This window comes from Oncorhynchus gorbuscha, linkage group LG10, assembly GCF_021184085.1.
Source record: "Oncorhynchus gorbuscha isolate QuinsamMale2020 ecotype Even-year linkage group LG10, OgorEven_v1.0, whole genome shotgun sequence".
In the NCBI taxonomy this organism is placed as follows: Eukaryota; Metazoa; Chordata; class Actinopteri; order Salmoniformes; family Salmonidae; genus Oncorhynchus; species Oncorhynchus gorbuscha.
This window is the reverse complement of record NC_060182.1, coordinates 27,607,183-27,628,108: the sequence shown is the minus strand read 5'-3', so window position 1 is coordinate 27,628,108 and position 20,926 is coordinate 27,607,183. Positions and strand designations below refer to the sequence as shown.

General features: G+C 43.2%; 1 protein-coding gene across 8 annotated transcripts; it reads left to right on the top strand.

The window, feature by feature from the left end:
* The first annotated feature begins 539 nt into the window (after positions 1-539).
* Positions 540-20,271, top strand: LOC124045804 (E3 ubiquitin-protein ligase TRIM33-like). Of its 8 annotated transcripts, none has more exons than XM_046365448.1 (21): positions 540-1,329; positions 5,178-5,296; positions 5,432-5,579; positions 5,993-6,125; positions 6,348-6,464; positions 6,748-6,862; positions 7,225-7,371; positions 7,560-7,677; positions 8,810-9,240; positions 9,622-9,807; positions 10,257-10,313; positions 10,778-10,987; positions 12,025-12,166; positions 12,368-12,431; positions 12,682-12,844; positions 14,485-14,903; positions 15,099-15,222; positions 16,145-16,219; positions 16,589-16,741; positions 19,204-19,254; positions 19,441-20,271. In XM_046365448.1, exons 1-21 carry the CDS (start codon positions 555-557, stop codon positions 19,690-19,692), a joined length of 3,999 nt encoding a protein of 1,332 aa, XP_046221404.1. In that variant the 5' UTR covers positions 540-554; the 3' UTR covers positions 19,693-20,271. The 8 variants fall into 8 exon arrangements, with proteins under 8 accessions (XP_046221404.1, XP_046221405.1, XP_046221403.1 ...); XM_046365449.1 differs by having other exon boundaries at positions 8,807-9,240; positions 12,700-12,844; XM_046365447.1 differs by having other exon boundaries at positions 8,807-9,240.
* Positions 20,272-20,926: the final 655 nt, after the last annotated feature.

Genomic DNA, 20,926 nt, shown 5'->3' with positions numbered 1-20,926 from the left:
CATGTAAATCTCAAACAAGGTGACTTATCAGTATATTCGGCTCTATTTACTCTCGATTCGAAAAGTCTCATTGTCCTAGAGAGACCTACACGGTTATCAAAACGTCACGCCAGGGTAAGCCTATATGAAACAGCCCTTTTTTAGTGTTTCTAAAATCCCCTATGGGAAAATGAATGGAACCATATCCCTGATTGACCGCTAGGTATTATGACTCATAGTGTGGTACTCTATTGCAGAATTCCCTGCTGTCATATGACAATGAGTCAGGCCTAATATTTTTTTTGCGTGACTAAACTAAGCAAATGCTAAAAATATTGTGCTTGAGATTAGATTTTAATATTTCAAACCTTTTGGAAATGTAAAGCATTACTTTGATATTATCCAAACATTAAAATGTCCAGTCATATTTGGGTCCTACGAATTATTTTGGAATGTTTATACTCTTATTGACACAGTCAAAGATTAAGACCGTGAATTACGTAATGACGTGGACAACACGTTTTTTACTCGGTACGTAGGACGTCCTGCCGGTTGCGGTTCAAAGAGGAAGGAAGATGGCGGACAACAAAGGCGAAGAGGATATGGAGAGCTCTTCCAAATTAGATTCAGAACCTCAAGGAGAGGATAGCGGAGACCCAGAATTGAAAGATGTGAATCCGCTGATTGCCATAGAGACAAATTTGAAAGAAGGAGAGGATTCACAATCCCAGGAGAATGTTTCCCAGATGCCTAAACCCGCTAACGACGTCGTTAGCGGAGGAGGGGACGCTAGCAGCAACAGCGCGGGCACAGGGGAAGAAGGCAGCATTAGCAGTAATGTTAGCCCTGTTGGGAACACCAATGGTGGGACAACCGAATTGAAAAATGAGAATGCGGTGATTGTCATAGAGTCGATCTCGAAAGAAGGAGAGGATTCACAATCCCAGGAGAATATTTCCCAGGTGCCTACACCCGCTAACGTTAGCGGAGGAGGGGACGCTAGCAGCAACAGCGCGGGCGCAGTGGGAGAAGGCAGCACTAGCAACAGCCCAGTTGGGAACACCAATGGGGGGACAACCGAGTCTTCGGCTGCTGGGGATACTGCTGGAACCTCACCAGCACTCACAACCGATATGTCCCCACCTCCAACAGTTCCACCAGCCAACCCCGTCATCCCAATAAACCTTATGGATACTTGCGCTGTGTGTAAACAAAGTCTCCAGGCCCGTGACTGTGAACCTAAACTCTTACCGTGTCTTCACTCATTTTGCTTGAAATGTATCCCACTGCCAGAGCGACAAGTTACCGTACAGGTGCCTGGGCCGAACGGACAGCCAGACACCCACATAGGTGAGTGTAGTCTACTTTGAAGTGGGCAGGGGATGCACAATTGCTAGCTACTGTAGTGTAGGTACCAAGTATCAACAATTATGTATAAACGTTGAGTACCATGCAGCTGCCAAATGGTCAGACAGCATAATAATATTGTTTTTCACCTTTTTACTCGCTGTGATTTGGAGATTGTATATATATATATATATTACTCATATTGTGACTCTTACAATAACATGTTTCACAATGGCCCGAATCTAGTTATGGTAATACAACAGCATACTGAATAGGCAACAGCCCCTGGGCCCGATAGGCCGGCTATGGGCTATTCCAAGGTAACACCCAGACTCAGATTTTTTGCTTTAAAATGTGTCAAACAAAAACCAATTATTGTAAAGTTAAACAATCATACAAGGACTATGTAACAATTTCCACTGAAAATGTTACAGAAACACATTTACTTGAAGAACAGTCCATATGCAACATTTGATAACAGAATATGGTTTGTGCTGTCATTCTGTTAACATTACCTAACTTTGCGTCTGCACTGCTCTTCAAGTAAATGTACATAGAGTTGCATGGTTTGTTTATGCCAGAAGAAGATTCATATTGAATGTCACATGTGCCCCACAGCCAGATACAGAATATAATTATTCTCAGTTTCTCTTATCAGTAAAGCGCCTTGGCCTAGGACCCAAAATTCAGTTTCACCATCCTTTCTCAAGGTGGGAGGTTTGTCCATCTGCACAACATGATCATTGCATGACATGACAACTACACCAGAATAGGTGTAGGTAGCCTTGAAGTTAAGGTGTTGGGCCAGTAACTGAAAGGTAGCTAGTTCGAATACTGGAACCGACAAGGTGAAAAATCTTGGCATTTAACACAAATCATGTGGAGTTGGGATTTGCAAAAAATATATTTTACATTCATACATGTGTATAATATACACATGTAATAGGACAATATAGGCATCCACCTAATTATTTTATATGTATTATACATAGACCTATAATGCCATTGACAAATCAAATGAGAGATGAAACATGGAGCTCTTGATTTCTGCTGAGAATAAATTATTGGCTTTCCAGGTGTAATTATTTTGCAGATTCAATTCACCTACACAGTAATGTCCAAAGTCAACTAACCAACTTTTTGCAGTTTTATGTAATGTTTAGGCCATGCCTATTTTTCCATAGACACAATTGTGGATTACTATTTACTTTGACTCTATCAATACTAAATTCTAGTAAACCAGATCTTGTTACATTAACCGTAGGCTAACTACTGACATTCAATGCTTAGGTCTAGATAATGGGCAACCAAGAACACAATTCCAGCATTTATTTCTGGCATTATATCAAGGTCAAATGTTTTCCACTATAGTTGGGACCTTCTAGGGGTGGTCATGTGGACAGACCATGTAGTTAGGCCATCGGCCTACACCTAGTCTGGTCCTCCAAGATCTGTTTGCGTATTGCAGCCACCCCCTTATGGTCGTTGATGTGCCAAACTTTTGTCATTGACAATTACCATAGGGGGTTGGCTGCAATATGCACAAACAGATCTAGGAGGACCAGACCAGGTGTAGGCCGATGTGTAATAATGGCATTTGAGAAGGCAATGAGTGCTGGCAAGCAGAAAGGGCAGTGTTTCTGGGCATTATCAAATGTATCGTAATGGTTGGGGATCAGACATGTTCAGCCCATGGCCTAACTACAGAAGGCAATGAGTGCCGACGAGCAGAAAAAGATCTGGGACCAGCCTATTTCTATTCGATGCCTATGGTATTTTGGCCACTGTGGTCAGAACTACCCAAGGGTTGTTGTTTTTTTTCTATTATGGCCCACTTTGTCATATCAACATGGCTAAGATTCTATGAATTTGATGTAAAACTTAAATAAACTCCTAAATAAGAACAATAGACCTAACTCGTTACAATGTCAGCTCATATTGCCTTATTTGCACTAAGTCTAGGGGGGGGGGGGGTGCCACTTGGTTTACATTTACATTTAAGTCATTTAGCAGACGCTCTTATCCAGAGCGACTTACAAATTGGTGCATTCACCTTATGACATCGGTTTGGTATAAACTGCCTACAGCCGATGGTATAGACTCCATACAGCTGATGGTTTGGTATAGACTCCCTTCAGCTGATGAATTTGTTTTGGGGAAATGTAAACACTCACATTTAAAGATTGAACTATGGATGCAGTCCATGAGATCGATATCATGGTGTTAAACATATTTTGAAGATACACACTGTTTTATTTACAAAGATTCAAATGATAATCATATGCCTAAATTAAGTATTAGGCCAATCATACAATGTTATATTTTGGTTTATTTTCCTTGCCCTCTTTGCAATTGTCTGAATGTGGAATCTGTTTTTAGATTCCATGTAGATATGTAGCAGTACAGCCTAACCATTAAATAAACAAACATGTGAACTAATGGTACAAGATTGTCAGCATCATATACATGTAGGCTATTCAAAAGGTCAGGCATGACAGGTGCAACAGAATTAGGCTATGTCTATTTAATAAGTTGGCCATTTTCAAATTTCCCCTAGTCTGCTTTTCTATGTTATATTCAAACATTCATGCATGACATTCTGCCTCACCTATTAGGTCATATAAATGGTATAATGTAACAATAACAGACCATGATTTTGAAAAATGTGAAATTCTATTTCGATACAGTATTTATGCAGTGCACTGCATGTATGTGTTTTGTATGCGCCCTGACTTGCCTCAGTTCAAAGTCTCACAGCTGCAGTGGCAGATCAGTCTTGGTGGTGTGGTCTCCTAAACCCTTTCAGCTGCACTCACAGCCAATCACTCACAGCCCCTTGCAGCTGGGGCTTACACCAAACCGGCTGTGTGCAGCATGAGCCGGTATAGACTGGCTCAAACTGGATTGAGCTGGTTTGTGCTGCATCCAGTAATGTACTCGGAAATGTAATTAATGGGTTTAAGGGAGTTGAGAGGAGTTAAGTTTGGGGGTGGAGCAGTTAAGGATTATGTATTCAACATTTAGCTGAAGGATATGTATTTTCATCACATCATTGCCCACTTTTGATACAGCTCACTGATTTGTGTGTCTCATATGAAAATATCAATCTGTCATTATTCAGAAATCTTGAAAATAATATGAAATATTGGGGTGAATATGATAATTGAATGGATTTATAATCCCAACCCTCAAAGGGGAACTGCCTCATCCTCCACCAATGTAATATATAATAATAATAATATATGCCATTTAGCAGACGCTTTTATCCAAAGCGACTTACAGTCATGTGTGCATACATTCTACGTATGGGTGGTCCCGGGGATCGAACCCACTACCCTGGCGTTACAAGCGCCATGCTCTACCAACTGAGCTACAGAAGGACCAATGTGTAGCACCCACCTACTTAGGCCCTATAATGTATTTCATAGTCCGCTATTATGGTACTTAACAATTCAGTTGTAGCATCTTTATTATTAATACATTTAAGCACCAACCAATTGTAAAAGGTGAACTGATATGGCAGACGTTTTTTAAACAAAGCTACCCCCACAGTTCAGATTGTAGATGCAATAAAACTAATTTTCATACCCATATTTTTTTTTGTGGTTTGGACAAGTTGCCAAAAGTTTAAAAGTAGTTGATCCAACTTGATGATTGCATCCATCTCTTTTCTAAACAGGCCTTTTGAATTGCCTCTGACCTCTGTAGTATCTGTATGCAAACTATTAGTGAGAAAATAGTTTTTTGTTGTTGTTGCTGATTTCAAATGATGATTTCTTTGTCAATTTCACCACTTAGACGATAGGCCTAACCAGTGCTTCTATCTTGTTTCTTTCCTCGGTCTACTCTAGTGAATGTCATGCGGTGTGTAGTTTGTTGTCAAGACTGCAAACAAAGTGACATCATTGACAACTACTTTGTCAAGGACACCACCGAGGCCTCCAAGACTTCAGATGAAAAATCTGCACAGGTATACCACAATTTAACTCTAATTTAATTCAGTTAAGTTCAAGTGGATGGTTGATTTAATACAACTCCCTCATTATCAGCTGCATCTAGCCAAAGTTAGGTATCTAAGTGGCGTTGTGTGTTTTGTCTCATTCAGATGTGCACCAGTTGTGAGGACAATGCCGATACCATTGGGTTCTGTGCAGAATGTGGAGAGTGGTTGTGCAAAACCTGCATCGAGGCTCACCAGAGGGTCAAAATCACCAAGGACCACAAAATCCGCAAGAAAGAGGATGTCTCTGAAGGTAAATTGTCCAACAAACCTAAACACAATATGTGATGGATATTCTAGAATATCAAGTGACAATTTGACATAGCCTAGTTGGACTTGTAGATCGGAGGTTTCTATTTGCAAGTAGAAGGCTCTGGTGCAGGCATTTGGTGACTCTTAGGATGGCTTTAGTTTATCCAGGCCTTATAACTTCACAGCTGACTGGCTGTTGTCATGGTAACATGCTGCAGAATCAGTCAGTGCTCCAGTAGTAGTAGATTGGCCCTGCTGGTTCTCAGTATAGCTGACATGCAGTACCATACTCTGTATTAATTAATGTATTTCTTTATCTCACATGTTCTTTCACTCTTAAAAACAAATAAAGAAATGGTATTGTTATTGCTCTCTCTATTTCATACTTTCTTTTGTTTCTCTCGGTCTCTGTAGAGTCTGTAGGTGTGTCGGAACAGAGGCCTGTGTTCTGTCCCATCCACAAACAGGAGCCCCTGAAACTCTTCTGTGAAACCTGTGACACACTCACCTGCCGGGACTGCCAACTGCTGGAGCATAAGGAGCACAGGTAGGACATGCAGTACTGCATAGACAACATGTGATCTTTGGAATAGGAAATCAAAATCTGTAGTGAATTCTGGTCGGTAGTGGTGGTGGATGGTAATAAGTTTGGTTTTGTGTTACATTCACACATATCCAGTGAGGATCGGGCACAATGAGAAAAATGGGAATCTAGTCCAGTGATCTAAGCCTTGGTGTTCCTTGCTGAACAGAGTTTCTCTTCTCTCAGGTACCAGTTTCTGGAGGAGGCCTTCCAGAACCAGAAAGGCATCATTGAGACGCACATGGTCAAACTGCAGGAGAAAAAGACCTACGTTCACTACTCTCACTCTCAGGTGACAAGCAGGTACAGCAGCATTCCCATCTCTCCTGTGAACGGGGCTTGTTTGGCGACTTCATAGCTGCAGGGTGAACTTTCCCCTAGGTACAGATCTAGAATCATCTTCCCGTTCTCCAATCCTAATCTTAACCATAGGTGGGGAAAAGGCTAAACTGACCCAAGATCAGCATCTAGGGGCCACTTCCCCACCCTACAGAGATTTCATAAGGGCTTGTTTATGGGTTGAGAAGTAAAGTGCTCTTTTATTGTTTACTAGTGTGTCCTTGTTTCCATCCCCGTTTCCATCCAGGATAAAGGAAGTTACTGATACCCATAAGAAGGTGGAACATGACATCAAGATAGCTGTATTCACTCTTATCAACGAAATCAACAAGAAGGGCAAGTATTTACTGCAGCAGCTTGAGGTAAGGCCATCATGGTACCTATGCAAGGAATGCATTTGAACTCAACTCATTATCCTTTCAGGCCTAGAGACAGATTATGCCTAGTCCTGGACTAAAACACCCTTTCAATGGAGATTTTTAATCCAAGACTAGGGTTCAGTAAACCGTCCCTCAGTGTTTTGTCTAGGCCTATGTATTGAGAAGAATGAATACCAAACTTAATTCGCTCCTACATTTCCATATGATGTGAAGTTTATTCTGTGACATTACTTGGATACTGTTTTAATTTAATAAAAAAGGGTCCAGCCTTTACCCTGATTACATAGGCGGATGGATGCCTGCTGGTAATGTTTTTCCCTACCGTTTGTCCCTTGGTCCTCCAGAGTGTGACTAAGGAGAGGAGCATGAAGCTGTTGACCCAGCAGACCGACATCGCCAACCTGGCCAGGCAGATCCTCCATGTGCTCAACTTCACCCACTCTGCCATTAACAGCGGCAGCAGCACCGCCCTGCTTTACAGCAAGAGGCTGGTACGGAGAACAGATACACATACACAAAAACAGTCTCAGGGAAAAGCTCGCACATAACCTATTCTCCACAAAGGCCAAAGAGTGCACTATAATATGCAGAAGTTGCCCTATCCTATATTGATCCTCTCTATAAACTATAGTCTATCTGCAAACCAATAACATCCCAATATCTTCATATGTGTCTGCAGATCATCTACCAGCTGCGCAAGGTCCTGAAGGCTGGACTGGAACCAGTGCCTCAGGCTAACGGAGCTGTTCGCTTTTTCTGTGACCCCACATTCTGGGCCAAGAACGTGGTCAACCTAGGTGAGAGGATTTACTACTCTACATGCAGGGAAATCTGTTTCTGGCCACCGATGGTACAGTATAAAGCATGGCATAGAACGGGAGATATGCCTCTACCTGCACACTAGACTTTGGCATTGATGATAGTGCTTCCCAATGGTGACCACAAGATTGGCAAATTGTTTGGCATAGTTTCACAGTTTGGACTCAGTGCATTAAATGTCTGTGACTTTTTCTTTTTACGCTTGTATCCTTTGCATCGTGGTAGGATGGCAGATAATTTGACACTGTAATGTCTTTACCAGTCCCCTAGACTACCTACAGCTGATGGTTTGGTATAGACTACCTATAGCTGATGGATTGGTTTGGTATAGACTACCTACAGCTGATGGATTGGTTTGGTATAGACTACCTATAGCTGATGGATTGGTTTGGCATTGACTACCGATAGCTGATGGATTGGTTTGGCATTGACTACCGATAGCTGATGGATTGGTTTGGCATTGACTACCTATAGCTGATGGATTGGTTTGGCATTGACTACCTATAGCCGATGGATTGGTTTGGCATTGACTACCTATAGCCGATGGATTGGTTTGGCACTGACTACCTATAGCCGATGAATTGGTTTGGCACAGACTACCTATAGCTGATGAATTGGTTTGGCACAGACTACCTATAGCTGATGAATTGGTTTGGCACAGACTACCTATAGCTGATGGATTGGTTTGGCACAGACTACCTATAGCTGATGGATTGGTTTGGCACAGACTACCTATAGCTGATGGATTGGTTTGGCATAGACTACCTATAGCTGATGGATTGGTTTGGCATAGACTAACTATAGCTGATGGATTGGTTTGGCATAGACTAACTATAGCTGATGGATTGGTTTGGAATAGACTACCTATAGCTGATGGATTGGTTTGGCATGGACTACCTATAGCTGATGGATTGGTTTGGCATAGACTACCTATAGCTGATGGATTGCTTTGGCATAGACTACCTATAACTGATGGATTGGTTTGGCATAGACTACCTATAGCTTATGGATTGGTTTGGCATAGACTACCTATAGCTTATGGATTGGTTTGGCATAGACATACACTCAGTCACTTACTTTTGCCTCTCCTCTCTCACCCCCCAACTGTAGGGAACCTGGTGATCGAGAAGATGCCCCAGGCTCAGCACCCTCCCAACATTATGGTGGGGCCCATCTCCCCGGGCCACGGCCACCCAGGCCACGGAAAAAGCCCTGGGCAGATCAATCTGGCCCAGCTCCGGCAGCAGCACATGCAACAGCAAGCCTTCGCCCAGCAGAAACAGCAGCAGCAGCACCAACAACAACAGCAGCAGCACCAACAACAGCAGCAGCAGCAGCAGCAACAACAACAGCAGCAGCAACAACAACAGCAGCAACAACAACAGCAGCACCAACAACAACAACAGCAGCAGCAGCACCAACAGCAGCAGCACCAACAACAGCAGCAACACCAACAGAGGATCCAGGAACAAATGCGTATTGCCTCCCAAATGTCCCAGCAGCACCCCAGGCAGGCTGTACCTCAGATGGTACAGCAGCAGGTAGACTGAGGAGTACTGAATGTCTTTATGTTTTTAGGGTACCATTGTTCTCATCGATAGCAGTGGTGTAGTGGAGGGTAAATGCATTTTAACACCGCTTACTCACTTAGTTTATTTTGCACAAGCATTTATCCACTTATTGTGGAAAAAGGCATTGAAAATATAGAAAGTGTTAATTTACTCACTGTGAACAGTGATCAGCATTTACCCACCCACCCACTACATCACTGTTCGGAAGTGCTTTAGTCAACCCAGGTTAAAAAACAATTTGGACCTATAATGGTACTGAATATTATAATCTGTTGCTATAATGATTCTGTTCATGAGTTATACTTTTACCTGAAAATACAACTGCCTGTCCTCTGCTGTGTCTCTCACTAGCCCCCGCGCCTCATCAGTATGCAGGCCCAGCAGAGGGGCCCCATGAACGGCGGGCCCAACATGTACCCCCCCCACCACCTGCGCTTGCCCCCGGGACAGGGCCGCATGCCCAGCTCCAGTGCCCAGCCACGCATGCCCAACGGCCAGCAGTACTCCCCCATGATGCAGCCCCAGCTGCAGAGACAGGTCAGACTACACCACTTGCATTATGTCCCTGAGGGGATAAAAAGATTAATGAATTGAGTTGAGGTATAGATACATTATTACTCCACAAAAGGGAAATTGATCAGTCAACACATCCAAAGATGATATCCATAAAATAATAAACAAGAACAATCACATATACAGTAAACAATAGGGCGACAGGTAGCCTAGCGGTTAAGAGCGTTGGGCCAGTAAACGAAAGGTCCCATGTTCGAATCACTGAACCAACTAGGTGAAAAATCGGTTGATGTGCCTTTGAGCAAGGCACTTAACCCTAATTGCTCCTGTAAGCCGTTCTAGATAAGAGCGCCTGCTAAATGACTAAAATGTAATATGTTTTATGCAGAAACTGGTACTACTGATTGGCACAACTGCTGCCATTTGGTAGTAGGATTTTCACTGTGTATGTATGGGTACCTTTTTGTGTTTAGATGACTGTAGATTCTGAGATGAGCGACCACAGGTTTCGTTTGTTACATCTCACTGGGGTTTGGCACTTTTTCTACTTATACGTGAATGGTAGTCGTTACGGCCGGGACTATACCAGTATCGCGATACTCGTTGGTATCGTGGCAAGGAAACAAAACGCAAAGCCGATTTTTAACGTCTTAAGGAAAACATCCCTAATGTTGGAAGCAAACATCATGATGTTGTCTCGAGTCACATTTATTGTCCTAGCTATAGCACACTATATTGTACTACATACAGCAGGTTTTTAAAGGACCAAATAGTTCGGTCTGCTTTGTGTTTTTGCCATGGAAAGAATATTGCGATATTGGTATCGTCACAGTCCCATTAGTCGTGTTTCTTGTTGCATGGGCATGATTCGTGATTATGCTTCCAAAAATGACCTTTCAGCACGTTGTAGACCTGGTAGAATTAAACAATTAATAAATATTAAATCCTGCCGAAAATCTCTAGTTTTTGACTTCCTCCTTCTCTGTCCCTGTAGCATTCAAACCCAGGTCATGCTGGACCCTTCCCAGTGGCATCTCTCCACAACGTGAGCGCTGCCAACCCCACCAGTCCCACCAGTGCCAGCATGGCCAGCGCCCATGCCCACCGTGGCCCCGCCAGCCCCATAGTGGGCGCCATCGACCTCATCCCCTCCGTCACCAACCCAGAGAACCTGCCATGCCTACCAAACATCCCCCCCATTCAGGTGCACACAGCCCTCTGGGACCAGGCACATGTCACGCACTTCCAAATCTCACCATGCCTGCTTCCATTCTCATCCTTTCTCCTGGCCCCCACCCCTTTGCTTTTTGTAGATCTGAGGGGAATGGATAAGTATGAGTAATATGATGAATATTCAATGTATACTGCACAAAATATAAATGCAACAATTTCAAAGATTTTACTGAGTTACAGTTCATATAAGGAAATCAGTCAATTGAAATAAATTCATTCGGCCCTAATCTGTGGATTTCACATGACTGGGCAGGGGTCCAGCCATGACTGGGCCCACCCACTTGGGAGCAGGGCCCAGCCAATCAATGAGTTTTTCCCCACAAAAGGGCTTTATTACAGATAGAAATGTGGAGGTCCTGGGCTGGCGTGGTTACAACGTGGTCTGTGGTTGTGAGGCCGGGTGGACGTGCTGCCAAATTTTCTTAAACGGTGTTGGGGGCGGCTTATGGTAGAGAATTTAACAGTCATTTCTCTGCCAACAGCTCTGGTGGACATTCCTGCAGTCAACATGCCAATTGCACACTCACTCAAAACTTGAGACATCTGTGGCATTGTGTTTTGTGACAGAACTGCGCATTTTAGTGACCTTTTATTGTCCCCAGCACAAGATGCACTTGTGTAAAGATCATGCTGTTTCATCAGCTTCTTGATATGCCACACCTGCCAGGTGGATGGAATATCTTGGCAAAGGAGAAATGCTCACTAACCGGGATGTTAACACATTTGTGAGCAAAATGAGATTTAAAAAAAATTTCAGCTCACGAAACACTTCACGTGTTATGTTTTTATATTTTTGTTCAGTATAGTTTCTGCAATACTGCTTTATACCTATCTGTGCTCATTGAAGGGGGTAGGAAGCGGAACAGAACCTGGCTCAACTTAGATAAAATCAAATGTGGTGCTCATACATATACATGGCGATACTTCATCAGAAATGTTCACAAGGTGAACTAAAAATGACCACTAATTCAGTGTTATCCTGTGGCTGGATGTTTGTGGCGCCATCAGCTGGAAGACGCGGGCTCCAGCAGCCTGGATGCCCTACTGAGTCGCTACATCTTAGCCAGCACATACCCACAGCTGGGCCTGGGGCCCCCCGGGAACATGAACCTCTCCCACGGACCCTCCACACACTCCCCTGGCTCCTCAGGTACTGGAGGACGACTCTACTACAACGAGCACAAACACTTTCTTCACACACAGCTTCAATCCAATCTTATGATTTTTAAATCATTTGCTCAAATCACTGTCATGGCTATCACGTTTAACAAAGAAATTGTTTTTCTTACATGACTTCTATATTACTGCCTCATCCTTGCATCCTTGCTCACTGTCTATCTCCCACCCGTAGGCTTATCAAACTCCCACACGCCTGTGCGGCCATCCAGTACGTCCAGCACAGGAAGCAGGGGCAGGTAATGACACACAGGCCAAGCACTAGACCTCTGCTCAAACACAAGGGCTCTCGCATTACTGTGAGACAATGATGAGAAAATGACACTATTACATAAAACTGTGAAACATCCATAGGATGGGTAGAAGGTAGCATTTCAGATACTGAACCATTTGAGTAAGCTAGTCACTCCTGAACAATTAATCTCACTGGCATACATAGTTATACATATATTTATGTAAGGGAGGTATTTTGTGTGTGTGTCTCATAAGCTGTGGATCTGCGGGTAGGCCAGGGCCAGCAAGCGGCCCAATGGAACAGCAGGTCAAAGTCAAGCAGGAGCCCGGAGCTGAGAAGGAGTGTGGTTTCTCGGGAACCACCACCTCCAACGTCAAAACGGAACAAGGGAAGGATGGAGGGAGGAGCGCGTGCATGGTAACACACCTTACTGCCCAGCTCTTTCAGCTCCTTTTAGCTTGCTAGACCAAGATCTAAACTCAGAAAAAAAATAAACATCCTCTCACTGTCAACTGTGTTTATTTTCAGGTAACTTAACATGTGTAAATATTTGTATGAACATAAGATTCAACAACTGAGACATAAACTGAACAAGTTCCACAGACGTGTGACGAAAATTATTTGAATGTGTCCCTGAACAAAGGGGGGTTCAACATCAAAAGTAACAGTCAGTATCTGGTGTGGCCACCAGCTGCATTAAGTACTGCAGTGCATCTCCTCATGGACTGCACCAGATTTGCCAGTTCTTGCTGTAAGATATTTACCCCACTCTTCCACCAATGCACCTGCAAGTACGGACATTTCTGGAGGGAATGGCCCTAGCCCTCACCCTCCGATCCAACAGGTCCCAGATGTGCTCAATGGGATTGAGATCCAGGCTCTTCGCTGGCTATGGCAGAACACTGACATTCCTGTTTTGTAGGAAATCACGCACAGAATGAGCAGTATGGCTGGTGGCATTGTCATCTCAGGAAGAGGAAGGGTACCACATGAGGGAGGAGGATGTCTTCCCTGTAACGCACAGCATTGAGATTGCCTGCCCCAGACCATGACAGACCCTCCACCTCCAAATCGATCCCGCTCCAGAGTACAGGCCTCGGTTTAACGCTCATTCCTTTGACGATAAACGCAAATCACCTCTGCTGAGACAACCGTGACTAGTCAGTGAAGAGCACTTTTTGACAGTCCTGTCTGGTCCAGCGACGTTGTTGCCGGTGATGTCTGGTGAGGACCTGCCTTAGAACAGGCCTACAAGCCCTCAGTCCAGCCTCTCTCAGCCTATTGCGGACAGTCTGAGCACTGATGGAGCAATTGTGCGTTCCTGGTGTAACTCGGGCAGTTGTTGTTGCCATCTTGTACCTGTCCCGCAGGTGTCATGTTCGGTTGTACCGATCCTGTGTAGGTGTTACACGTGGTCTGCCACTGCGAGGACGATCAGCTGTCCATCCTGTCTCCCTGTAGCGCTGTCTTAGGCGTCTCAAAGTACGGACATGGCAATTTATTGCCCTGGCCACATCTGCAGTCCTCATGTCTCCTTGCAGCATGCCTAAGGCACGTTTATGCAGATGACCCTGGGAATCTTTCTTTTAGTGTTTTTCAGAGTCAGTAGAAAGGCCTCTTTAGTGTCCCTAAGTTTTTATAACTCTGACCTTAATTGCCTACCGTCTGTAAACTGTGCATGTTCATTAATTATGGTTAATTGAACAAGCATGGGAAACATTGTTTAAACCCTTTACAATGAAGATATGTGAAGTTATTTGGATTTTTACGAATGATCTTTGAAAGACAGGGTCCTGTAATAGGGACGTTTCTTTTTTTTCTAAGCTTATATCTAGCAGGTATTTCACTGGCATACATAGTTATACATATATTTATGTAAGGGAGGTATTTTGTGTGTGTGTCTCATAAGCTGTGGATCTGCGGGTAAGGGAGGCTATCTATATAAGATGCTTGTTTGTTGAACAACAGAGGTTTTCAGCCTCACTTCTTGACGCTAAACCAGAATTCTAAATGTACTTAACCCAGTCTTTCGTTCTTGTGTGTGTTTTGTCCCACAGATGAGTAATTCAGAGAGCAGATGTACTCCCCCTCTCCCCTTGTTGGGCTCTGTGACTTCTGGCTCCTCTGTCCAGGACATCCTCAAGAAGGTGGGAGAGCATGTCAAAACTGAGCCCCAGGACCAGGAGGCCTGCAGTGGGGCCAACAGGCCTGGCAACGCCCCTATCACCACCAGCAGCACATCCACTGTGGCCTCTGCCGCACTGCTGACCAATGGTAAGGGAGCCGCATCCGCTGCCCTGCGCTCTCCACGCACTGCACAGGGGACCAACCAGAGCGGGGCAGGAGGGAAGGAGGACGACCCCAACGAGGACTGGTGTGCTGTGTGCAACAACGGGGGAGAGCTGCTTTGCTGCGACCGCTGCCCCAAAGTCTTCCACATCACCTGTCACATCCCCACCTTGAAGTGCTCCCCGAGGTGAGCCCCGGATGCGCGGCCGGCGTTGACTACAGTAGATGTCAGAATGAGAATGAATTTCATTCATATAGCACCTTTAACTCAAAGCCTTTTTACATTGGATGCTGATATCTTGCTATACATCAGCTATCATTTTCCCATGTCTATATATCTGGATTATTGCTTCACATTTTCTTTCTGTTTCTCCCCTGTCAGTGGTGAGTGGATGTGCACGTTCTGCCGGAGCCTGGCAAGCCCGGAGATGGAGTACCAGCCTGACGACGAGCCTCGTGACGAGAAGGACATCAGTGAGCAGGGCCTGAGTCCTGAGGACCAGAGGGTCAGTGGAGCCATCCACCTGTAATACCTATAACATGTCAAACTCTTTCCACAGAGGGCTGAGTTTGCAGGTTTTCACTCCTCCCTTGTACTTCATTGATGAATGAAGGTCACTGATTAGTAAGGAACTCCCCTCACCTGATTGTCTAGGTCTTAATTGAAAGGAAAAACCAGCAGACACTAGGCCTTCCATGGAATAAGTTTGACACCCCACACCTAGGTCTTTCCCTGCTTACAGTTGGAAGGACTTTCCATAGAATTAGTAGTTTCTACTGCCACTGCCAATTCAATACATTTCCTCACTACGTACATCAGTGAATTTTCATTGACCCTGTTCCTGGAGAGATATCGCCCTGAAAGTTTTCGCTCCAACGTTAATTTAGCGCACCGGATGGTAATAATAATTAGCTGTTTAATAAGCTGAATCAGGTTAGTTACAACTGGGGTTGGAGCGAAAACCTACAGGAAGGTAGCTCTCTGGGAACAGAGCCCTACTTTAGATGCCCTCATATTTGAGGAGTGAATCAGTGTGAATGAAGGCAGTACAGCTCTCTACGGTAGCATAGGGGTAAAGAGCGTTTCGCCAGTAAACGAAAGGTTGCTGGTTCGAATCCCCTAGCCGACTAAGTAAAAAGAATCGGTCGACGTACCCTTGAGCAAAGCACTTAACCCTAATTGCCCCTGTAAGTCATTCTGGATAAGAGCGTCTGTTAAATGACTAAAATGGAGTATGTGAGTTCCTGGCAACTTGTATTGAGTATGTTTGTAGTCATGAAGCCAGACGTGCTACTCCTTCCATTTTTTATTTGCTGCGTTCAGACATTGGGACACATGCCTCAGTCTCTCTCTCTAGCTGAGGAATGATAAGGACTTGTGTAATGTTCTCCTGCATAACCACCACCCCTATCTCTCACTCCCTGCAGAGGTGTGAGCGCCTCCTGCTGTATGTTTTCTGCCATGATCTCAGTGAGGGGTTCCAGGAGCCTGTTCCTCCCTCTGTAAGTATCTCAAGCATGTAAAAGGCAATGCCACCGTTATTCTAGATGACCTTGATGGCCAAATATACTCTTCCCCTTTACTGAGTACAGCCTCCTCTGGTTTTCTTCCTTCTTGGGACTTTTTCCTGGCCATTGTGTTCTTTATTTTACCATTGGTTTCTTTGGGGTCTTGGCCCGGGTTTCTGTAAAAGCACTGTGTCAACTGCTTATGTAAAAAGGGATTTATAAATACATTTGATTGGTTTATTGACCCTGCCCTATACCCCCAGTACCACATTACTTAATCATTGTGGCTATAACCATAATGTTCTGTATGTTAAATGAATGAACCAATATGGTTCTCAAACCACAGTGTTCCCCTCTCACCAGATCCCTAATTACTACAAGATCATCAAGAAGCCCATGGACTTGACCCTGGTGAAACAGAAGCTACAGTTGAAGCATGTCCAACACTACCAGAGCCCGAAGGAGTTTGTCTCGGATGTGCGCCTGGTCTTCAGCAACTGTGCCAAGTACAATGAGGTGAGTGGGCATGACTTCCAGGCATGAGGAGATAAAAATAAAAAATATGGTTTTATTTTTTATTTTTAACCTTTTATTTAACTAGGGGAGGGGGCTTATTGATAGTTGAATGGATGCAGGAGGCCACATGCACACTAATACTATACTGTATGCTGACAGTGGGAATACATTATTCAGAAGGTTGATCTTTATCACACCGTTTGGCATGGACTTGTGCACCCACAGGGATTAACACTGGATGACTGAATGCAGTTACTGTGTACTCACACTATACTGTTTGTTGTGAATGTGGTGTTGCCAAACTAATTTGCTGTTTTTCTAACCTGACGCTATTGTCCCCAGCACAAGGTGCCCCTGTGTAATGATCATGATAATCCATTCACCTGACAGGGGTGGTATATCTTGGCAAAGGAGAAGTGCTCACTGACAGGGATATAAACAAACTTGTGCATAAAATTTAATAGAAATATGTTTTTTGTGTATATGGACAATTTCTGGAATTATTTATTTTGGCTCTTGAAACATGGGACTAACACTTGACATGTTGCGTTTATATTTTTGTTCAGTGTAGTTGTCATTGACTGTGCCACACAAGTCCTGGATCTTAAAGCAGAATTGAGCTTTTTTACAACCAAATGTTATAGAATGGTCCAGACCCTTTAAAAAATAATACATTTTGCGATTCCACTTGTTTTTGAGAAATGTACTGCAACTAGTGATTTAAAAAAATATGTTTCCTCATCCTCGTTGTGTTGTATGGGGGCTCTGAAAAAACAAATGCGGTCCTTCTGTAGCTCAGTTGGTAGAGCATGGCGCTTGTAATGCCAGGGTAGTGGGTTCGATCCCCGGGACCACCCATACGTAGAATGTATGCACACATGACTGTAAGTCGCTTTGGATAAAAGCGTCTGCTAAATGGCATATATTATTATATTATTATATTATAAAAACACCCACATGCGTAATTTTAGTAACAGAAACGCTCTCAGTATAGTGATGCAGGTCTTCGGGATGTTGAACACATGAAATTGTCGTTCCGAACTTTATCGGCAACATTATATTCCATTTTGTGCGACTCGAGCTGTTTCCCCTATTCAGCTGTTCCATTCTCAGTGTAGCCTGCTGCTATAGGTAACTGCCAAAATAAAGGAAACACCAACATTGTCTTAATAGGGTGTTGAGCCAACAGAACAACTTCAATGCGCCTTGGCATAAAGTCTATAAGTGTCTGGAACTTCCTGTGTGGAAGCACCTTCTTTCAATGTACTTTATACCCCTCATTTACTCAAGTGTTTCCTTTTACTTTGGCAGTTACCTGTTGAATGGACGTAGCAGTCGACTTGCAACAAAATGAAATATAACGTTGTGGATTAAGTTCAGAATGCCACAATTTCATGTGTACAACATGTAAAGAAAGACCTGTAACAATATACTAATAGCTTTTATGTTTCTAAAATGACTAATTTGGGTGATTTTGGAGCCTTTGTTCATATTTGTCAGAGCCCACATACTGCACAAAGAGGATAAGAAAATTAAGCGCTGGTTAGTGGTAAGTGAAATTGCACATAAAGGGTCTGGATGCTGTTTACATTAAAATTAGATTTGGTTGTAAAAAAGAAAACAAGAAGCTACATTCTCCTTTTTAGTGTAATAATGAATAGTTTAAATCTGATACTAATCCAAATACTTAACTTTTTGAATGCAAAAGACTTGTCCCATGTGTGTGGGATTTTCATCTTTGGCTTTAAGTCAACATGTGTGTCTGAATTGGACCTTTTGATATAGTGTCGAACATGTTTTCAAGTGATGTGTTTAGGGGGAAAGGTAATTTACAAAGTGGTTGGTATTCAACATTGTTTTAAAATGGAACAGAGGGAAACAATATGATACCTTGAGAAAGTCAATGAGGAACTGAGTTGTGATAGTGACGTTAAAAGATTTCCTATTGGCTGCAGTTGACATAGTCATCAGTTCAGCTTAATGTGCCATATATGCTACTTATGCATAAGTTACGATTTCCAAGGACACTTACTAGGTATCAGTGAAGGAACTGTCAGTGTCAAGGATATTATATCAAGCTAAACAATTTAGCAGGGAGAGAAAGTGAAAGCTGTCACTCCCAGGAATATGCCAGGACCCAGAGCAAGGCTATGGATGCTGTTCAGAATTCTCTCACCAGGCAGAAGCAGCCAGGTATAGACAGACCATAGACGAGCTTGGAAATGTAATGACAAGATTACCCAAGCTGCAACCTCAGTAAGTGAAACAAGTTTATGGAGGGATGACAGACACAAACCATATTTGGACACAAGTTCACTAAGGAGTGGATTTTCCTTAGGCCCAAAGACCTAGGGTAGTGACGGTACACATGGTTGTTACCTATAACCTGTCTGTACTGTGAAATCCCCCCCTCCCCTTCTGCTTTTTTGTATTTTATTGTACTGTTATCGCCCCTTTTTTAGATGTCTCGAATAATCCAGGTATATGATGAGGAGAAACAGAGTAATGTGCAGGTAAGCTGTTTCTAATACACATGGAGGGTAAAGGTTCGGCTGCCCACTCTGCCACTAGGAATGTTAACCCACTAATGTACTCCTTCCATTCCTTACCCATTCATCCCTCCTGTTCAATGGTACCCGCACACCCCACCTCGCCCTTCCTCATACTCTCCCCCTCTTTCCTTCCCTCCCTCCCGACAGGCGGACTCTGAGGTGGCGGAGGCAGGGAAAGCTGTGAGTTTGTACTTTGAGGAGAGGCTGCTGGAGCTCTATCCAGATGAGAGTTTCCCTGAGGTACCAGAGGAGCCCGAGGTACCAGAGGTTCCCGAGGAGCCCCAGGCCCCAGCTGGAGAGGGAGAGGAGGCGGATCTCACAGAAGACTCCGAGGATGAGTTTGTGCAGCCTAAACGCAAGCGGTTAAAAACGGATGAAAAGCCGATGCACATCAAGTGAGAATCATTGTGTTAAAAGAGGAAAAGAGAAGGTCAAGAGAAGTGAAAGGATTTTGTCTTCCTCATCTCATGTTTTTTTGCTTTTTTTCCCTTTAAGACCACATACGTAAAATGCAGGACCTATTGTACAAATGTACAGGTTTATTTCATCCTTTTCCTCTTTTTAAAGAGTTATTGTAAAATAGAAATTCAATCTGTGTTTCCGGCAAACTGGACTTTTTAAAGACCTCCATTTCCTCTTCTGTGGCAATTTATGGATGTTTAAGAAAGTGCTTGTACAGATTTTAAAGTATGATTTGTTTTAAAGTATAATTTTGTTTGCAGTAGTTAAATGAATAATACGTCTTTTTTTCTATTATCATTTCTAATGTTTGTAAATCTGTGAAACTTGCTTTATAAAGTATCTGAAACTCCTATTTCCCCTAATCTTGACGTACTATAAAGTTTGACATGAATTACCTACCAAGTATTTGTTGTATGTTTGTTGAAATATTTGACCTGCTGTAAATAAGAGAGAACAAATGAGGAAAAACCAGTGATTTGTTTGGTATTTCATCAATAAATAAAATATGTTCAAATATTTCCTGTAAATAGTATTGATATCAATGTTGCAAGACGAGACTTAATTTCAGGCTGAGAAAAAAATTGTTTAATGGTCAACTGCCTCTAAGAACCAACTTCTCTGGTTTCAAATGGCCTATGTGGCATCTATATGAGTACATTTGTTAATGAAGTCGATCTTGTCCCAAACTGTGTTTTGTGAGTATGTCACGATTTACTGCAGGGTTGGGTATGGATTACTTGCATACCCACTTTAGCCAATTATGGCCAATAGCCCAGATACAGCAGGTTGTGGCCCGCCCCCAACTGCCATGTGGACATTTGTTATCAAGTGGACATTTGTTATCAAGTATACATATGGGTGCACAGGCTGAACTGCATTATCTACACTGGAGCCTTCAGTGACATGCAACCTGTGGAATAGCTGAAAAATGGCACGTGTTTCAGGCAGAAATGTGGCTGCAGTGAACTTCAGCTGTTTAAGATACTACAGTGGCATATTGCTGCCACTCAGCAATATTTTTTTATAAGACTTACGAAATTAGATCACATTAGGTAATAATTAAATAACTCGTTATGACAAAAGTAATGTTATAACGAGAGATGTATATATTGCAAAATAACTTGTATTTTATGAGAATTGGGCTTTATTGTGCTGAAACGTTAGCATAGGC